Source organism: Staurois parvus, unplaced genomic scaffold (genome assembly GCF_062004578.1).
Source record: "Staurois parvus isolate SC_StPar_1 unplaced genomic scaffold, SC_StPar_1.0 ptg000652l, whole genome shotgun sequence".
Classification (NCBI taxonomy): domain Eukaryota; kingdom Metazoa; phylum Chordata; class Amphibia; order Anura; family Ranidae; genus Staurois; species Staurois parvus.
The window spans coordinates 853,619-875,790 of NW_028318448.1; the positions used below are offsets into that span (position 1 = coordinate 853,619).

The window sequence follows — 22,172 nt, forward strand, 5'->3', positions numbered from 1 at the left end:
AAAAAAACTTGTTTTTTTAATTTAGCTGTGTGTTTCTTGTTACTACCATAACCTACCACCAAAGAACAACCCAAAATAAATTTTCCAGCTCTTGACGATCGCAGCGATACCATATATGTGTATGTTATTTGTTGTTTGTACCCATAGTACAGCCCAGAAACAATTTTTTGTCTTTTTTTTTTTTTACCTAAAACACACTGACATTGACACTAACTGACACTGATACCAATTTTTTTTTTAAATCCTGACCTTTGACCCTGAACTTGACATATGACTCTGACCTTGACCCAAACACTAACCCTGGCACTAAACTAGATCAAACCTTGATCTAGATATTTTTCTTTATTTTTTCTTTTATTTTTTAATATTTATTTTCTGATCTTTTTTTCTTTTTTTACAAACATTGTTTTTTCTCTCCAGGAGTTTGAGAGATACAATGTATCTCTCTCCTCCATTCATAGAGAGAGAAAAAAGCAAGGGGGCTGGGCTGTACAGTGACTGATCACTGTGATAGCCAATCAGAGGCTATCAGAGGCTAACCCTGGCACTGAACTAGATCAAACCTTGATCTAGGTATTTTTCTTTATTTATTTATTTTATTTTTTAATATTTATCTATTTACCTTTTTTTTTTTTTTTTGTTTACAAACATTTTTTTTTTCTCTCTATGCCAGGAGTTCGAGAAATACAATGTATCTCTCTCCTCCATTCACAGAGAGAGAAAAAACAAGGGGGCTGGGCTGTACAGTGACTGATCACTGTGATAGCCAATCAGAGGCTATCACAGCGATCATATGACCCGGAACTGGGAGTCCCGATTGTTAGAACAGGACCTGGGGCTCTCAGTGACACAGCGGTCTCTGTGCTGAGAGCTCCCAGCACAAAGACAGGTATGCAAATAGGCGGCCCCACGGAAAAAAGTCCAATTCCGTGAGGCCGCATATTTGTGTGCAGGGGCGGACTGACAACTCATGGGGCCCCCGGGCAATAGGGGATCATGGGGCCCCTGTGTCCTTGCCCAATCTCAAAAAAGCCTATGAAAAAGGTACCAGGGGCATCTCATGGGGCCCCTTACTGACCCCGGGCCCTTGGGCAGTGCCGAGGTTTCCAAATGGTCAGTCCGCCCGTTTGTGTGATGTCAGCGTCAAGGGCAGGGGCAGACCAGGGGTGGACTGACCATTTGGAAACTCGGGCACCGCCCGAGGGCTCGGGGTCAGTAGGGGGTCATATTAGATGCCCCTGGTACCTTTTTCATAGGCTTTTTTGAATTTGGGCAAGGACACAGGGGCCCCATGATCCTCTATTGCCCGGGGCCCCATGAGTTGTCAGTCCACCACCATTCGAGCACTCGAATGGGCCCAAGGGCCCGGTGTCAGTAGGGGGCCCCATGAAATGCCCCTGGTATCTTTTATAGGCTTTTTTGGGTGTGCTTTGAGTGTGGGCAAGGACACAGGGGCCCCATGATCCCTTATTGCCCAGGGGCCTCATGAGTTGTCAGTTCACCCCTGGTCAAGGCGTTAATATTTTATTTGTATTTTGCTCAGTGTTATCACGTTAAAGATTGCACAGTTTATTTTGTCAATTTGTGACCTTAGCGCGGTCCATTTTGGAAATACATAGTTTTGGTTTGGCTGATGCTGCTTCTACAAAGATTGGTCAGATTGTAACGTGTGTGGTGACTATGATGACAGGCCAGGTGGGTGCAGAGGATGCTGCGGCCATGATTCCTCCAGTCTCTGCAGCACTAGCTGGGTGTCTGTGACGTCAGCCGGCATCCATCCAAGGAGGAGCAGAGCATCTCGTCTCCCTCCCATAGCGGGCAGCAGCTGCTGATGCTGCTGCTGAGGTTGCTAGTGAGCTGGGGGATACAGTGAGAGAAACTTTTATTTCCAGAGACAGTCCCAGCATATGACACAGCCAGTGAGTCTCCTCTACGCTGCTTGTGATGAGCTGCAACTGGCGTTCCATGGATGACTCCAGCACAGCTCAGGGGATCTAATCGCTTACATCCCCCCCTCCACCACCACCTTGTCAATTCAGAAATGAAGCTGCTGAGTCACAGATCACCCTCGTCCTGAGATCACTGCTCCAGAACGTCCGATCTCCCCTGCCGATCTCCACTCTACACTGATCTGATCACAGCAGGATGATCGCCGCTGCCTTCCTGGTCTTACTAAGACCGTACAGCATCCAATGTGCCCTTCTTCTACTGTTCCTAATGCTGGGGACTATAGCCACGATTTCCTTCCTCTGCTGCTGGCATCGCAAGCTTCAGAAAAGCAGGCACCCCATGAAGACCGTCTTCAGCTACCGACCGAGGAGCAGAGGTAGGACATGTAAGAAACCATTTTTAAAATATTCTGCGTCTGTCATGTGATGTGTTCCCTGTCACTCAGCCATGAAGTGCCCATTCATAGGGCGATCGGGGTAAAAACAGGCATGTCTGCTGAGTTACCATAGCTGCAAAGTGCAATAGTCTGATGGGGGAGGGGATGCTGTGAAAACATTCATTTATTGCAAGTCTTGTCCTATTACATTGCTGCTGAGGAGGAGGTGGAGGAGGGCATGGTGTGTACATGTGGCAGTCTGATTCATCTGGCATCCAATTTTAGGAGATTCCCAACAGGACTGCGGCAGACTTGTCTCCACCCATGCTTCAGGAAAGTGGAGCAGGATGAGATGTTGGGACAGTGTGTGTGAATGAAGGGGGGGTCAATGACAGCTCCCCCACCAGAGTATTCACTCCGCACCTTCTGCAGGCTCAGCTATGCCCTTGGCAGATTTTATTTAGCGCATGTTTTCTAAGAGGATTGGCAGATAATCCTTATAAAAAGTGATTGGCGCTGATTGTGTGTTTTTGGTTTTCTTACAGATGCCATCCTGAGATCCCATCACTTCCGCTCAGAGGTAACTATCCCTACTTATCACTGCAGTGACAGACACCTTGTATACAGTACACTTCTTGTGTATTCAGTTCACGCCAACCAGAAAAGTGCTTTATTCAGGACAGGGAACATAGGCTACATTCACACAGTCGCATGCTAAACGCCAGGTCTGGACGCAGCAACACTCTGCGCTATGGCTGCATACAAACCGGCCAGTTAGCTGGGGTAGAAAATGCCGACTCTGGATGTAGTGTGCGACCAGGGTTGATCCAAAGCTATTTGCATGTAGCCACTCAGATGAATGGTTATATGTAAACAGCGACAGCGCTGGCCAGTGATTTGTACAGAGTATCGCTGACAGCCGCTCCTGGTCGCACTATAACCTGGTTCACACTATAAGTTTTTTTTCGATCAACCCAGCAGGCTGAACGAAAAAAAAAAAGACTGACAGATCGCTGTACTTACACAATTGATGTTAGTACAGCAATATCCCCTGCTGTGCTACTATGTTCTGACAGCGGGACTGATCCCCTGCCAGGACACATTGATCAGCGCTCGCAGCCATTGGCTGAGAGCGCTGATTGATGCCGGACAGCTGCTGGTTTTTCAGCATGCTCATTTCAAAAAAGCCGGTCATGAAATCAGGGGCGGACTGACAACTCATGGGCCCCCGGGCAATAGGGGATCATGGGGCCCCTGTGTCCTTGCCCAAACTCAAAAAAGCCTATGAAAAAGGTACCAGGGGCATCTCATGGGGCCCCCTAATGACCCTGGGCCCTCGGGCAGCGCCCGAGTTTCCAAATGGTCAGTCCGCACCTGCGTGAAATTGACAGGCAGCTGTACACACGGGCTGAAAGTTAGCCAGTTTCTACTGTACCAGCTGATTTCAGTCAATATTCAGCCAGCGTGTACCTGGCATAAGAGTGGTTAGTGTTGCCAGCAAGAATCTACCGATGCAGCCATATGAACGTAGCCTTAAAAGAATTTATTTTTGTACAGTGCTCTGATTTTAAGTGACCTGATTACTAGAAATAGATCAGAACAGAACATAGTTGAATATCACCAGTTATATCATTCATTTTTTACACTAAGTAAGCTCAGTGTATGAAAGAGAAAATAAGAAACAATACAGCCTGCTAGGGAAGACCTGATGGCCTTAACTGACTTCTGTACAGCATAGAATAGTATTTGTCATTAAATATTCACCTAGTGTATGTGGCATGGATGTACGATACATTCTTTTACATTTGTTGAGCTAAGGGCTCGTGCACACGGACATAAAAAACACACTGCTTTTAGATCTGGAACTCATGTAGTTTTTGATGGATCTGAAAGCATCAGGATTGTATGTTACAGACCCTCAGACACAGCTGCGTTTACACCAGTAAGCCTGGGTTCACACTTCTGCAGTGCAGAACATCGCATGTGATTCGCACAGGAACCACACCGCATTCCTGTGCAAATCACATGTGAATTCTGTGCAGTGCACACTTTGTATGGCTCAAATCGCACCGCATTCATAACAAAAAAGTGCAGGACCCTGTTTTCTGTCCGCACTAGAGTCGGATCACATGTGTATTCACACCTATGCGATCCAATTCTGCATATCGCACCGCTCTTTGCAAACCAGTTTTGGGGTGTTGTTAACTTAGCATACACACCTGCAGCGGTGCATAAACTGGGTGCGATTATGATGCGGTGCGGAATTCGCACAGAAACCAGTGCGAATTCCGCACCGCATAAGTGTGAACCCAGGCTAAGGCTCCATACACACTGGGCTTAAAAAAAAAGCCAGCTCCCTTGGCAGAAAAAAATGCCGATATATTTATTTCAGGTACTTATATAGCACTATCAATTTACATATATATTGTACATTCGCATCAGTCCCTAACCCTCAAGGGGTGTACAATCTAAGGTCCCTAACACACATACACATACTAGAGACAATTTAGACAGGATTCAATTAACCTACCTGCATGTCTTTGGAGTGGCGGAGGAAACCAGAGTATCTGGAGGAAATCCATACAGGCACAGGGAAAACATGCAAACTCCAGGCAAGTGGTGCCGTGGTTGGTATTTGAACCAACAACCCTAGTGCTGCCAGGCAGAAGTGCTAACCACTAAGCCACTGTGCCACCCGTAGAGTGCTTTTGTACACAGTTTAGGAGCGTTTAGAATTTTTTTCCACCAGAAAGCTCCAATGAAAAATGCAAACCAGAAGGATTTTTCCTGCCTGTAAACGTTGAGCTTAAAATATGTCTCTAATCAACCTAATGTGCATGGACACATAGGGGTTTATTTACTAAACCTGGTTGACTCAGAATCTTGGGCACCTGTGCATGGTAGCCAATCAGCTTCTAACCTTAGCATGTTTAATTAAGCTTCAGCAATAAAACCTGGAAGCTGATTGGTTTTTATGCAGAAGTGGACAAGATTCTGAGTCAACCAGGTTTAGTAAATAAACCCCATAGGATAACATTGAGCTGCTTCTACAGGCAAAACACAAAACTCCTGTAGAAGCAGTGATTTTTAAGTCAGTGTGCATAGAGCCTAAACTGCACTGCATAAAGATCTGTAAAATCAAATTAGAAAAATCTACAGTCATGGGCAGTACTTCACCTGTATGCATTGAAATGCACATTTATGCATACATTTGAGATAGATGAATGCAAAAAGAATTTTGCAGATCTGTACATTTAGGTGTCTAAACACATTTTTATTGAAGGACTTTACTGACCATTAGATGCGTTTATTGTGCAGGATCTTGCGGTCAGCCTCTGTTCAGCAAGATCTTTTGTACATATCAGTAAATTCATTATGGCCATGTTGCATGAGCCCTTGGTAAAAGAAAGATCAAATTAGCTATTTTGGTATAAAAGTTTATATAACGAATGCCAGTAAGGCATATGGAACAGTAACCCTTGAAAACCCATCATTTTCACTGATCTCACTACATTACACTGATTTGGCTGCAATGGGTTAATACCCATCATCATTCCTTTTGACTCTAAGCCCTGGTTCGCACCACCACGATTTCAGGTGCGATTTGGGAATTGAAATAATACCTGAAATCGGATTTAATGAATGTGAATTGAGTGTTTTAACATATGCAATTTGCTGCAGCACGATTTCAAAAGTAGTTCTTGTATTACTTTTTCTGCAGTTTGTTGCAATTTCGCATATAGACTACAATAGAAATCGCACTGGAAAACACAAGAAAACATTGGGAAATCTTCAGAAAACACAATGAAATTGCAAACAAAACGCATGATTTTAAATTGCATCCAGTGTGAACCAAGCCTAACACCCTGGTTGCACTGGGTGAGACTTGGCATGCGATTTCCATGCCATGCGAGTTGCAAATCGTATGCCAAGTCGTACCCTATTGTCCGCAATTACAGCGGTCAAATTGGTGCGGTTCAGACTTGTCTGGAGCCGCACCAATTTCTAAAGTAGTACATGCACTACTTTTCGTGTGATTTGCATAGACATCTGTGTCAGATGTCTTGCAAATCGCACCTGAAATCAGCATGTCCCCCGACTTTGAATTCATGAGACTTCACTGTAACCCGGGGGGTAAAGTAAACTTTTGAGTGCAGGAATATGGCTTGTGTTTAAAAGTGCAGTTTTTCGGTCTGTCATCCTGATCCTGTCCACACTACCTAGTAAAACATGACTTAGAAAAACCAGTCAATGAGGGGGTTTTCAGACGTCACTGGTTGCATGCAGGGGTGTATTTACCACAAGGCAAACAAGGCATTTGCCTTGGGCGGCATTTTTCAGGGGGAGCAGCACTGCCCCTTGGAAGAAGGGACACGCTCGACATGGGGACCTGGTGGGTTCCGAGAGATGCTGTGGGTTTCATGACGGTGTATGCACAGCCCGACTCTCGTTCCTGGGGATGTCCAGAGCTGTGAAGGTGAGTGTCTTTTTCTCTCGCCATGGGGGATGGTGGCTGGTATATGGGGGGCAATGGTCGTGGAAGGCTCTGGTGGAGGGCAGGGTGCTTGCTTAGGGACAGCACAAAACCTTAATACACCACTGGTTGCATGCTTGATTTAGGTCAATTAATGGCTATTGAAACAATTCATGTGTGTGTGTGTAGTATATGCCTCTAAAAGTGTTCAAAAAATTATATTATATGTAGTCAAAAAGGGGAGAGAGGACATTTTTTCTAACTTTAAATGCAACATATTTTCTTGTACATTTTTCATACTACTCACCTACATTGTAATAATCATTGTTCCTGCTGTTGATACAATAGCTTAATGCATCTGACTTCTACAACCAAATGTATCACTACTAAAATCGTAACAAATTGTATTGGATGGAAGAAAAAAGTAACTGTTAGTTGTCTGGTTTTGTTTGCTGCTAAGTTACAGAAAGAATACTAGTGTGTGTAGCCATTCCCTCTATAAATGACATATGGACTATAATAGCTATCCATTACTATACACGTGTGTAGATATTTATTATTTATTTCAGGTACTTATATAGCGCCGTCAATTTACACAGCGCTTTTACATACAGTATATATTGTACATTCACATCAGTCCCTCAAGAGGGGTACAATCTAAGGTCCCTAACTCACATTCATACATACACATATTAGGGCCAATTTAGACAGGATCCAATTAACCTACCAGCATGTCTTTTGGAGTGTGAGAGGAAACCGGAGCACCCGGAGGAAACCCACGCAGTCACAGGGAGAACATGCAAACTCCAGGCAGGTGGTGCCGTGTCTGGGATTCGAACAAATGACCCTAGTACTGCCAGGCGGAAGTGCTAACCACTGATATGTGTGCATGCTTTTGTGTTGTCAAGGAATAAAGCTAAACACATTGGGGTTGATTTACTAAAACTGGAGAGTGCAAAATCTAGTGCAGCTCTGCATAGATACCAATTAGCTTTCAGGTTTTTTTTTGTCAAAGGTTAATTGAACAAGCTGAAGTTAGAAGCTGATTAGCTACCATGCACAGATTTTGCACTCTCCAGTTTTAGTAAATCAACCCCATATGCACTGATATTTTCTACATAAGAGAAAATTACTAATAGCCACTTATGGTGACATCATAGAGGTCCTGTTGCTCTAGAGCAGTGGTTCTCAACCTGTGGGTCGCGACCCCTTTGGGGGTCAAATGACCCTTTCACAGGGGTCCCCTAAGACCATCAGAAAACACATATTTCCGATGTGTAAAGAGCAGCTACTGTGTAGAAAGCAGCTGCTGTGTTGAAAGCAGCTACTCTGTTAAAAGCAGCTACTGTATTGAAAGCAGCAGTATTGGAGGTAAAACGACACTCATGAATTATAATTACTGGGTAAATTATTTTATGGTTGGGGGTCACCACAACATGAGGAACTGTATTAAAGGGTCACGGCATTAGGAAGGTTGAGAACCACTGCTCTAGAGGATACCTAGGGGTGAATATTTTTAGCTACCTTTTCATAATGTCATTGTGCCTTAGAAAAAGGTCCTAATCTATTACAAGTACCAATCCCCCCACTGTCCGGTTGTTTAAAGAGACCCTGTCATCAACTTAAATTGCAGGTAAACGCACACAAAAAACCAAGTATTCCAAATGATTACTTCTAGTGTCTTTCTCTCTATAAATTATTTTTATTCACTTGCAATGTATCTTTTAAAATGCTGATAAATATGACCACTCCAGAACAGTCAAATCAGTACAGCCCCCTCCATCCTTTTATATTATAGCTTTCTCTTCTACTGGGACTGTCTGATTACCATCTATGTTGATCTAGCAACTTTACCTCCCTATACTTTTTATGTAGCTGCCAGGGAATACTATTGAATATCATTTGAGAGGAAGCTCTGAGTTTGCTAGGGCTGCTGACATCATATCCAAGATGGCGGCACCAACAGCATTCTCCTGGCTTGCCTACTGTAAGATTATTTTTGAAATACATGGTCTGGTGACAGGATTTTTTAAAATATCCTTGCTCTTTACAGTAAAGGGCAATTCTTTCCTTCATAAAACTGTATAATTATTTGTTTACTTAACATTTGTTTGATGCCGGCGGTACGCATATATGTGGCCTCTTGGAGTGTGGGCCTTAACGCTGAGAGCCTGCATATATGAGTATCAAAATGTAAACAGAACTGTGTGTAGAGCACGCGTCCTGCACGTAGGGGTGTCACCTCATCCCCTTAAAACCGAACACATATTAATTACAAAGGTTCTGTGGCTTATTAAGGTGGTAATTAAATTCATTTAGTGCTTTATCTTTGAAAAATTGGCCTCAGAACCTGTGTAATATGTGTTCGGTTTTCAAGGGATGAAGTGGCAACCCTACCTGCATGCTCCCAGCACAGTTACTTTACTTGCGATCAGGATTGAGTTGCCACCTCATCCCTTTAAAACCAAAGACATATTAATTACACAGGTTTTGTGGCTGATTAAGGTGGTAATTAAACACACTTAGTGTCTTATCTGCATTAAAGTAGCCTCAGGACCTGTGTAATTAATATGTGTTCAGTTTTAAAGGGATGAGGTGGCAGCCCTAGATCAGGAGCTTTCCTATCATTTGATCACAGCAATCACATGATCATAAACCCTGCCCCGCCTCCTGGCATCAGAAACTTCTTAAAGGGCCGGGAGGTGCCGATGTCAAGGGTTAAACCACTCTAATTATAGCTGTTTACTTGAAGTGTCAACTAAAAACCAAGTGATACCGAAATGTAATGATTATTATGTACAAATACAATATTCCCTATAGAAAAGAGACAGACACAAAAATAATAAAACCAGTAAAACTCAGTTTGGCATGGAATGATATTTCATATAAATTGTATATCAGATATATTCTTATAAAACAAGAGCCAAGATTTGTTTCAGGACTGACATCATAACTCTTCCAATGTCAGATTGTTGCCTCTACACAATTGTATATTGTAAGATCCTTGTATCCTGGGTATCCAAAGGTTAACTGTATATGATATATACATGAAGCTGAGCTTGTCATTCAAACATTGATTGCCATCAGAAAAGACCGCAGTAATGGGTGGAGTATGATGCAACTTCAAAGCATCATGGGATGGTTATATTCCATGCCAATTTCCACAACACATACTAGTACATTGCCAAATCCATTAGTATCATTAGTATGGAACATCATCAGTTGATTGAATGCATCACCTTGTATATTGATAACATGCCTTCACTGCTTTTAGTTGTATTAATGCAATTAGCAAAGACTAATAACAACAGTAAGATGTCTATAGTCCAGTAATAATGAGTGTGTTAAGCCATATCACTGATCAAATGGCTTACTTATGTACTAATTAAACACCTTAATAATCTTTCCATAAATTGTCCTCGGGCATTCTTCAGGTCTCAGAGGTAACTAGCCATAAATGTGGCAGTGTAGGTGTTACTCACATAAAAAGCCAGATCAAACAGATAACCATTCAGACACCAAATCTTCCTGCTGTCTGATTTATATATAGTGAAAGAATAAGAGTGAATTTCACTGATTGTGTCTAAATAGCAGTATACACCCACTTCTTAAACTGGTGGAATGTGTATAGTATAACTATACAAACAGGGGTGTATTTACCACAAGGCAAACAAGGCATTTGCCTAGGGTGGCATTTTTCAGGGGGGGCAGCACTGCCCCTTGGACGAAGGGACAGAAGAAGGGACACACTCATCATGGGGACCTGGTGGGTTCCGAGAAAGGCTACGGGTTTCATGACAGTGTATGCACAGCCCGAGTCTCGTTCCTGGGGATGTCCGAAGGGGTGAAGGTGAGTGTCTCTCTCTCGCTATGGGAGATGGTGGCTGGTGTTGGGGGGCAGTGGTAGTGGAAGGCTCTCTCTGGTGGGGGGCAGGGGTGTTGTTGGTCAATGTCAGGCTCTCTCTGCAGGGGGGGCGCCGATTTTTGCGTTGCCTAGGGCAGCACAAAACCTAATTACACCACTGTATACAATGGCTTACCAACTGGTTCTATGGGTCTGCTATTATCACACCTTGACAATGTCCAGGAGCAATTTATGGAGATATTTTGAAGGTGTGTACCTAACACGTGGGTAAGCCAAAGGCCATTTGATCAGTGATCAGGAGAGGCTGAACCTGACTGGGGCGACTGTGATCAGAGTAATTGCCACCTGAAAATTCATCAGAAACTGACACTTCCAGAATTCCTGATCTCCTGGCTCTCTTCTGTACTCAGTGGTTCCTCCTGCCGACCTCTGTGATTTCAAGGCACAGCCCACACAGAAGCAGTTACTATGGTGGATGGCTGAATATGGAGATTCTAGTGCATATGGTTGGTGTGAAATGAAGTTGAACCTGTCCTACCGTGGAAGAAATACATTTTCAATATACAAGACAATGCATTCAATCTACATGATGATGTTCTATCCATACCAATTGAGTCGGCATTGTACTAGAATGTGATTTGTAAATATGCATTTACACATAGAGGTTGGATAAGACCTGGGCAAATTGAAGCCCTAGGGCCACATCCGGCCCTTTGGCTGTCCCTATCTGGTCTTTGATGACTCCACTGTCAGCATACCTCCCCGAGGAAGCTGACAGGCTCAAAGAGGCATGATGAGAGACATCTATGTAGAGAGCTGCAGGAACTGGAAGGAGAGAGCCTGAAGAACTGATCATTACCGCAGGGAGAATCAGTTCTGGTAGGAGAGCCTATAAGACATCCCAATGTTGTCCTGCCACTCTAATACCCAGCCAAGTTCTTCCTATGTCAGCACCTGTACAATGCAAAACCCAAGAGCCATCCACCTGTTCTTCACTCCAGGTCAGGATCTGTAGAAATTCCTACTGTACCAATCTCAGGCTCTCTCCTTGCAGTCTTAGTATTTTTCAGAGGGCATTTAACAGGCAGTGAGAAGGGGCTGTGTTTCATTCTCACCACCTGATTTTATCCTATAAAGCCACACTACCACTCCCCAATATCGTACTTTGCACTTGGTTGAGGCATGTCCTCATTGAACTCAAGTTTGACAAGCAGTGCCGGAGCTATGAAGCAAAGGATCGCAGGCACGACATGTGAACAGTTCTGTCTAGCTGTTATTTTACAGTTCGGGGAGAGGGGGTGTAAAACTGCTGCTCATTCGACCATTATTAATGCCCGCCCGTCTGAAAGAGACCTATTTCATGAGCATTTGTACCCATTTTTTCTAGCGCCAGGTGTTTGTTTTCTATATGTTAACATTCTTACTGACCTTAGCAGGACCAAAATTAATACTGAGCAGATATAAGTTTGGCCCTCCACAACAGTCCCAGTTTCTCATGTGGCCTCTTGGGGAAATAATTGCCCACTCCTGGGTTAGATCATACTCCATTCATTATTGTGGCCTTTGCTGATGGCATTTGATGTTTGAAGGACAACATCTGTTCATGTATATATCTTATACTGTTAACCTTTGGATACCCAGGATTCAAGGATATGTGGGATCCATGGGTATTGGGTTATCAGTTGCTCCAACAATCTGTCATTAGAAGAGTTATGATTTTAGATCTGCTTTCAACATTGTATAACTAAAAAACTAAATTACATTTTATAAATATATAAATATGATGCTGTGATAAACTGAGTTTTAATGGTTTTTAATATGTTTGTGTTGTTTGTCTCTTTTCTATGTGAATAAATTATTGGTACATAATAAACAATACTTGGAAGCATCACTTTACTATTTTTAGTTTATAATTCACACCTCATGTAAACGTCTACATTTAGAGGGGCTACAAATATTCTATATTGCCAAGAGCTGAAGTTCAGTAAGGCTGAAGATCTGTATGATATATTCAGACATCCATCTCTCAAGTATGATGTTGTAAATCATTAGTTTACTTTCAGGTTATTTTGCCCAGGTTCAGATTTATCATTAGATACAGTAAGCCTATGCCTATAAGTGTCAGAGGCAGCTTCTCCCCTTATGGCTATTGGTCATACAAATTTTTCAATCATCAGTGGACATAAGTTAGAACCAGTAAAGTAATAAAAGCAGGGGTGCTGCTTTGGTCTAAAAATGTTATTGCCTATAAGCTTTAGTGATGGAAATCTGGCGCTGACTATATTCTTTCCCATTTTGTCACTGAGAGAAAAGGAATTTTCTGGCTATCATACGGCTGTGAATTTTACCTGCCTGCCTTCAGATTTATTGAAACTAGTCATAGCCAGGCAATGTTAGTTTTGCATTGTTTTTATATAGCTGAAGGTACCTCTACAATATCTCTATCCAACAGACAGATCCAAGCATGGCAGGGTCTGCTGTCACTTATAATGTACTGTGTGTGTTTATATATATATATTGTGTGTTTATATATAATATATATATTATATATCTGTGCGTATACAGTAACTGTAGTTGCCTTTGCCAATTATAAAGAATATTTTTGGTAAGTTAACAGTGATTACATATTTGAGTTATTGTTGTTGGAAGGGTTGCCAGCATTATTTTCATGTGATGCTTGCATTTTATATGCCCTGTATGATATTTTAATTGGTCACATAATATATATATTGTACATATACAGTATATATATCATTTTTATGACTATCTGCATATCAGGATATTAGGCCTTCAATCAGTGTCCCGGTTCAACAATTGCTGACATAAAATACCTTTAGAAAGTCTAACGTTCTCAACCAGTCTGAGCATACTCCTATTTTGTGCTGAACAAGGGAAATAGTAAAGCACAGCCACTCTGTACTGCTACTAAGCAGAAATCATGGTCCGTGAATATTTAATGAAATCATATGTCTGTCCTCATATATGTACAGTATATAGCTCCATGCACACTAGCGTTTTTTTAAAAGCTTAAAAAATGCTAGAAAAAAAAAGCCGGATGAAAAACACTGGTAATGGTGTTTTTGTACCAGCTTTTAGTAGTGTTTTAGGAATGTTTAGGAGCGTTTGCATTGTATTAGTATTTTTACAGTACATGTAGAAAAAAGGTGTTTAGGAACATTCAGCATTTTTTTCTGCTAGAAAAATGCTTCCAAAAACTCTACAAATTTTTTTTTCTTTTTGTTCACACTGAAGCTTGAAAAATGCTACTAGCCTAAAATAGTGTGCATGGACACATAGGATAACCCTATTTAGCTTCAAGGAACAGAAAAAAATGCTGATAACAGCTTCTAGGCGCTTAAAAAAATGCTAGTGTGCATGGAGTCTAACGTTGCAGCTTTCCAAATGTTAATATACAGTATATTGATAATATTATTCACAGTGAGATGATCACAAATATAAGCATAGGTTAAAAGCAAAAATTAAATCATTCATAAATTATATTTAAACCATCTTCTATCAACAACCTCTTAAAGTATTTTATTTAAGTTCAGTCATTGTCAGGAGAAATATAATATGGCATAGTTTTGCTTGCATTTCATGGTAAATTCAATAATTGAGCTAACTAGGTTAATAATTAAACACAAGCATTAAGAAAACAGTAGAAGAGTCTTCAGCCCTCTATTGGGGTTTAAATAGTCATGAAAAGTGAACATTTCTATTTAATGCTAAACTTAACTTTTAAGCCTTTAAATAAGCATTGACAATGAAACCCACTTAGACTCAGTGAGTAAAAAAAAAAAGATTTCAAATAAGTCATTGGGAATTAAACCTTGTCCACGCACAGCAGTGGGCAACATGATGCCCAATAAAGCAGAAATTAAAATGTACAATAATGAGCATAGGGTGGGTGGGCACAAATGCACCAAACAGTGGGAGATTTTTGTGATCATTCTGAGGCAAAGAGCTATAAATAAAAGACTATCAACGTTATTGTTGTATTCTCCATCTCCTAAGAATTTCACATGCACCAAACTGGTATTATCACATTCTTTTCCCTGGATACTGCAGCTTGAAACTGTCAAAAAGCCCCGAAAGATACAGGACAGAAAATCATAAAAAGGTCAATGATTCCTAAAATATTTTTTTACCACACTTCAATAATAAATAAGGACCATAGGTGTATAAAGTCAATTTGTTATAACTCATATCTTGACCTTTCAAAATGTCATGTGAAAGGAAAATTAAAAGCAGAAAAGAACCCATGGCCTTTCCATTATGGCTGGTGTTGTCATTGACCGAAAACTAATTTATTTCTCGTCCATCGAGAGACACAGGAATGATGCTGCCACCAACAGGATTGGACACTGCCAAACAAAATAAAAAGTTGGTTCACAACAGTATAACCTCTTCTACCCTCAGCATGCCTCAGTTTTTTGCTAATGTTCTAGGAGGATCTTCAGTCAAGTCTCCTCAAAGATTCCTGTTACATCAACGCTAAGCTGGTCACTATATGTGGTTATCTGGATTAGCGTTTCCTCAATGACAGCTTTGGAGGCCATACTCAGACCCCACTGTATTAAACAGTTGTGGGGCTAGCCTGGAACATGACCATTTAGCACTGGGCTCTGTATTGTGGAGCATACTGGATCTGAGTGTACTGTGTAAGTTAGCCGCATAGCACCCTCCTGGTTCAGAACAGTTGCACAGCCCTAGGTGTAACCCTGACTAGGAAGACTCACTTTGTGATTTGGCTGAGAACAGAGCTTCCTTGTATCAGGATTGTTGGCAGCATTTTTAAAATTCATGCTCTGACTGTTTTCACCATGGAAGGGATTACTGCTGAGGACTTGAGCACTGATATCATCTGTTATGTGGAGTGTTGCATGTGTACACTCTGCACTCTCCTTTCCACCATTTAGCATTGAGGAAGCACCTTTCCATTGCTGCTCCTAATTGCAAGTGACATGTGGATCTATTCTCGGTTCATCTCTGTTGCCCACCTACAGTGATTTGATCACCTCTGTCTGCCTGACCCTCAATTGCTACCCAAGCGGTGAGGTTCATGAATATCAAGTCCTAGCCTTAAAGTCTGAGCTGCATTGTCCCAGCGTTGTGCTGCAGTACAGCTGTTCCAGGTTCCTAAAACTTACACTACATCAATGGTTCAAGTGCTGTCTGCAGTGCACCCCCTGAAGAGCCTGACACTGACAGGCTTTACTTCCACTCTCTGCTTGATTCTATACAATACCATCTACTGAGTCTTCTCTAGCTCTATCCTGGGAGGCTTTCACTGCAACCATGCCAGATTTTTGGGCCAAATAGCACACTTGATTGTTGACTCCAACCACACAGGTCACATGCTTCCATGCCTTCAGAATGTATAGCTCAAGCCAGAGTTTTTTTTCCCCAAGAGAAACTTCAAAATTTCTGTTCTCAAACTCAGACTTCAGTTCAGAGTCACTTGACTCTTTGCTTCCACATGAGAATTCTGGGACTGATGATAGCCTCCTTTAAGGCAGTCCCATTTGGCCAGTTCCACTCGAGACACCTACAATACAACATTCTGTCATCATGTGAAAAGTCAGTTCAGTCCTTGGCTTAGTGGCTCAGGAATCTGGCTTAGCAGTCAAGGAAGTGATTCTTCCCTTTCTCTTGGGAGATCTTAAAGATGGACATCAGCCTGTTGGGCTGTGGAGGAGTCCTGGGCACCTTGTTGCAGGAGGCTTGGACTTCAGATTTATTTGTCTCCTGATCAACATTATGGAGCCCAGGGCAATGAGGCTGTCTCGGCAACGCTGGACAACCTGACTATGGAGTCATCCTTTTTATATTCATTAAGACAACGCAACTGCAGTGGCGTACATCAACCATCAGGAAGGATACAGAAGTCTTGCTGTGGTAAGTGTGATAAAGCGGATCCTGGCGGGGCAGAACTTCTCTTTTCAGTATTGTCTGATGTGTACATCTCAGGTGTAGACAATTGACAGGTAGACCCAGGGGCGGACTGAATTGGTGGGGCCTCCGGGCAATAGGGGATCTTGGGGCCACTATGTCCTTGCCCAAACTCAAAAAAGCCTATAAAAAAAGGTACCAGGGGCATCTCGTGGGGCCCCCTACTGACCCTGGGACCTCGGGCAATGCCCGAGTTTCCAAATGGTCAGTCCGCCCCTGGGTAGACCTCATCAGTTGGCAGTGCCTACACACCTGTACAGGGGCGGACTGACAACTCATGGGGCCCTCGGGCAATAGGGGATCATGGGGCCCCTGTATCCTTGCCCACACTCAAACCACACCCAAAAAATCCTAAGAAAGGTACCAAGGGCATCTCATGGGGCCCCCTACTGACCCCGGGCCCTAGGGCAGTGCCCGAGTTCCCAAATTGTCAGTCCGTCCCTGCACCTGTAGGTGTTCTGGGACTACTCACACAGGAGACCCTGGATGTGAACCTCCTGGCTTTCAGGTTCAACAACAAACCAGACAGGTTAGTTTCCAGGTACAGGGACCCTCTATCAGAAGCAGTTGATGCTCTAGTGACTGTATGATCAGTACAACATAATCAATGTACAGCCTTGGGTTGTCCAGGCAAATGCAGTTTTCCAACCAGATCAGACTCCTGACAGATGCTCTGTGAAGTCTTCATCTTCTGTCCCAAGGACCAGTTTTACCATCCTGCTTCATGGTCACTAGTTTAAGCCTAGGTTCTGAGAGACAAAAAAAGCATCCCTGAATTGGTGAACCCCATGATGTTAAAAGCTAAGAAGTCTACTTCTCACAAAGTCTAAAACAACACATGGAAGGCATTCTTTGCCTGGCCTTTTTAGCAACTGGGCCTAGACCAGCATTTTGCCCTTAGTACCATCAGCGGTCAGATCTCCACAATTTGCAATCTTATTCTAAAGAATGTTGGCTTCCCACTCTTTTAGTTAAGACATTTGTACAGGGTATCTTCCATTTGGCTCCCCCTGTATGCTCCCTCATGGCTCATTGAGACCTGAATTTAGTTCTCCTGGCACTTCAAAGCCCACTATTTGAATGCTTCAGGGATATTCCTCTGTCTACTCTCACTCACAAAGTTGTGTTTCTGGTTGTCATCACCTTTGCGATTCGAGTGGTCAAGTGGCGGTCTTATCCTATAAAGGCCCTTTCTGGTCTTACACATGGACAAGGTAGTACTGTATCCCATAACTTCCTTCCTACAAAAAGTAGTTTTAGCCTCACACCTTAACCAAGCTTGTGATTAAAATTTAAGCACTGACATTTTGACATAGCAGACAAAGTATTGGTATATAGTTGGTGTATTCAGAATACCTCTCTTGCTTTGGATACAGATAAGGATATATATATATATATATATATATATATATATATATATATACAGTCAGGTCCATAAATATTGGGACAACAACACAATTCTAACATTCTTGGCTCTATACACCACTACAATAGATTTGAAATGAAACGAACAAGATGTGCTTTAACTGCAGACTGTCAGCTTTACTTTGAGGGTATTTACATCCAAATCAGGTGAACGGTGTAGGAATTACAACTGTTTGCATATGTGCCTCCCACTTGTTATGGGACCAAAAGTAATGGGACAATTGGCTTCTCAGCTGTTCCATGGCCAGGTGTGTGTTATTCCCTCATTATCCCAATTAAAATGAGCAGATAAAAGGTCCAGAGTTCATTTCAAGTGTGCTGTTTGCATTTGGAATCTCTTGCTGTCAACTCTCAAGATACGATCCAAAGAGCTGTCACTATCAGTGAAGCAAGCCATCATTAGGCTAAAAAAAACAAAAAAACCCATCAGAGAGATAGCAAAAACATTAGGCGTGGCCAAAACAACTGTTTGGAACATTCTTAAAAAGAAGGAACGCACCGGTGAGCTCAGCAACACCAAAAGACCCGGAAGACCATGGAAAACAACTGTGGTGGATGACCGAAGAATTCTTTCCCTGGTGAAGAATACACCCTTCACAACAGTTGGCCAGATCAAGAACACTCTCCAGGAGGTACAGTGGGGATCGAAAGTTTGGGCACCCCAGCTAAAAATTTGTATTAATGTGCATAAAGAAGCCAAGGAAAGATGGAAAATTCTCCAAAAGGCATCAAATTACAGATTAGACATTCTTATAATATGTCAACAAAAGTTAGATTTTATTTCCATCATTTACACTTTCAAAGTAACAGAAAACAAAAAAATGGCATCTGCAAAAGTTTGGGCACCCTGCAGAGTTAATATCTTGTACTGCCCCCTTTGGCAAGTATCACAGCTTGTAAACGCTTTTTGTAGCCAGCCAAGAGTCTTTCAATTCTTGTTTGAGGTATCTTTGCCCATTCTTCCTTACAAAAGTCTTCCAGTTCTTTGAGATTTCTGGGCTGTCTGTCACGCACTGCTCTTTTAAGGTCTATCCATAGATTTTCAATTATGTTGAGGTCAGGAGATTGTGAAGGCCATGGCAAAACCTTCAGTTTACGCCTCTTGATGTAATCCCCTGTGAATTTCGAGGTGTGTTTAGGATCATTATCCATTTGTAGAAGCCATCCTCTCTTTAACTTCAGCTTTTTCACAGATGGCATCAAGTTACCATCCAAAATTTGCTGAAATTTTATTGAATTCATTTTTCCTTCTACTCGTGAGATGTTCCCTGTGCCACTGTCTGCAACACAACCCCAAAGCATGATTGATCCAACCCCATGCTTAACAGTTGGACAGAGGTTCTTTTCATTAAATTCTGTGCCCCTTCTTCTCCAAACGTACCTTTGCTCATTCCGGCCAAAAAGTTCAATTTTAACCTCATCGGTCCACAGAACTTGTTTCCAAAATGCATCAGGCTTGTCTATATGTTTATTTGCAAAGTTCAAACGATGATTTTTGTGGTGAGGATGTAGAAGAGGTTTTCTTCTGATGACTCTTCCATGAAGACCATATTTGTACAAGTACAGTTGTGTCCAAAATTATTCAACCCCCAATGCTGTAAAGGGGTTTAGGGACTATAGTGTACATTTGGAATTGTATTCAGAATCAAATCCTACAAGGACGTTGTAACTACCCAAATGCAACTAAAATGACATCAATTGTTTATGTAATACAGTAGTAAATGGTTCTTATGTGGTTTCTTCATTGCCACAATTATTCAACCCCTTAAAGACTACCACTCTGAAGAACAGAGGTTCATACAGGTGCTTTCCATCAGGTATTGAAAACACCTGTGGATGTCACCGAGCAGCAATCAAGCATAATAAGCACCAATTAGGCAGCTTTAAAATGACTGTGATACTCAGCTCCTTCTAGACATTTACTGGTGTGGTTACAAACATGGTGAAGGCAAGAGAATGGTCCAGGAAGACAAGAGAAGAGGTGATTTCTCTTCACAGGAAGGGCAATGGCTATAAGAAGATTGCAAAGATGTTAAACATACCAAGAGACACCTTAGGAAGCATCATTCGCAAATTCAAGGCAAAGGGCACTGTTGAAACGCTACCTGGTCGTGGCAGAAAGAAGATGCTGACTTCGACTGCTGTGCGCTACCTGAAGCGTAGAGTGGAGAGAAGTCCCCGTGTGACTGCTGAGGAACTGAGAAAAGATTTGTCAGATGTGGGTACAGAAGTTTCAGCCCAGACAATAAGACGCACACTGCGTAATGAAGGCCTCCGTGCCAGAACTCCCAGGCGTACCCCCTTGCTGTCTCCAAAGAATAAGAAGAGTCGACTGCAGTATGCCAAAAGCCATGTGGACAAACCACAAAAGTTGTGGGATAGTGTTCTGTGGACTGATGAAACAAAATTAGAACTGTTTGGGCCCATGGATCAACGCTATGTTTGGAGGAGGAAGAACAAGGCCTATGATGAAAAGAACACCTTGCCTACTGTGAAGCATGGTGGAGGGTCAATCATGCTTTGGGGCTGTTTTGCTTCTGCAGGTACAGGGAAGCTTCAGCGTGTGCAAGGTACCATGAATTCTCTTCAGTACCAGGAGATATTGGATGGAAACGTGATGCAGTCCGTCACACACCTGAGGCTTGGGAGACGTTGGACCTTTCAACAGGACAATGATCCCAAGCATACCTCCAAGTCCACTAGAGCATGGTTGCAGAGGAAAGGCTGGAACATTTTGGAGTGGCCATCGCAGTCACCAGACTTAAATCCGATTGAGAACCTCTGGTGGGACTTAAAGAAAGCAGTTGCAGTGCGCAAGCCTAAGAATGTGACTGAACTGGAGGCCTTTGCCCATGAAGAATGGGCGAAGATACCCGTAGATCGCTGCAAGACACTTGTGTCAAGCTATGCTTCACGTTTAAAAGCTGTTATAACTGTAAAAGGATGCTGTACTAAGTACTAAGATTGAATGTCACTTGGGGGTTGAATAAAACTGATAATGCTGTGAGCACAGAAAAGACATTTGTGGTTATTTCATTATAACTGTTATGTTATATTTGTCTGACCTACAAGTGCCTCTTTAATGTAAATGTAAGCAAGATGACTGAATGATCAAAAGCAATGTCAAACTGGCCAAAACACTCAATTTCAGTGGGGGTTGAATAATTTTGGACACAACTGTATCTCTTTATAGTGGAATAGTGTACCACAACTCCAGTGTCTGCAAGATCTTTCTGGAGGGATCGTGCAGTCAAACGTGGGCTTTGAAATGTTTTTCTCACAATCCTGCGAGCTGTTCTGTCTGATATTTTTCTTGGTCTTCCAGATCTTGCTTTAACTTCCACTGTTCCTGATGACTGCCATTTCTTAATTACATTCCGAACAGAGGATATCGACATCTGAGAACGCTTTGCTATCTTCTTATAGCCTTCTCCAGCTTTGTGAGCGTCAACTATTTTCAGTTTCAGTTTTCTAGACAACTGCTTAGAAGAACCCATGGTGCTGATTGTTGGGGCAAGGTCAGATGAGTCTGGGCATTTAAAACCTTTGAGATTGACATCACCTGGTCTTCCCAGACGATGATTGAGAACAATCCATGACACTGGCAGGTCTCAGCTTTGCAAAGAGGGCAGTGCATGCTATAAATTCTGCAGGGTGTCCAAACTTTTGCAGACGCCATTTTTTTGTTTTCTGTTATTTTGAAAGTGTAAATGATGGAAATAAAATCTAACTTTTGTTGACATATTATAAGAATGTCTAATCTGTAATTTGATGCCTTTTGGAGATTTTTCCATCTTTCCTTGGCTTCTTTATGCACATTAATACAAATTTTTAGCTGGGGTGCCCAAACTTTCGATCCCCACTGTAGGTGTATGTGTGTCAAAGTCAACAATCAAGAGAAGACTTCACCAGAGTGAATACAGAGGGTTCACCACAATATGTAAACCATTGGTGAGCCTCAAAAACAGAAAGGCCAGATTAGAGTTTGCCAAACGACATCTAAAAAAGCCTTCACAGTTCTGGAACAACATCCTATGGACAGATGAGACCAAGATCAACTTGTACCAGAGTGATGGGAAGAGAAGAGTATGCAGAAGGAAAGGAACTGCTCATGATCCTAAGCATACCAC

The 22,172-nt window shown here is 42.3% G+C and overlaps 1 protein-coding gene across 5 annotated transcripts in view; it reads left to right on the top strand.

Moving 5' to 3' along the window:
• The first annotated feature begins 1,833 nt into the window (after positions 1-1,833).
• The window catches only part of DST (dystonin), a 675,093-nt gene continuing 654,754 nt past the window's right edge, over positions 1,834-22,172 (top strand). The window contains exons 1-2 of one of the 5 annotated variants that reach the window (XM_089694133.1): positions 1,834-2,335; positions 2,872-2,906. In XM_089694133.1, the coding sequence (XP_089550259.1) occupies positions 2,146-2,335; positions 2,872-2,906 (225 nt within the window). In that variant the 5' untranslated portion in view covers positions 1,834-2,145. The remainder of the gene's footprint in view (positions 2,336-2,871; positions 2,907-22,172) is intronic. The other 4 variants (XM_089694126.1, XM_089694129.1, XM_089694130.1 and 1 more) reach the window with 4 other exon arrangements.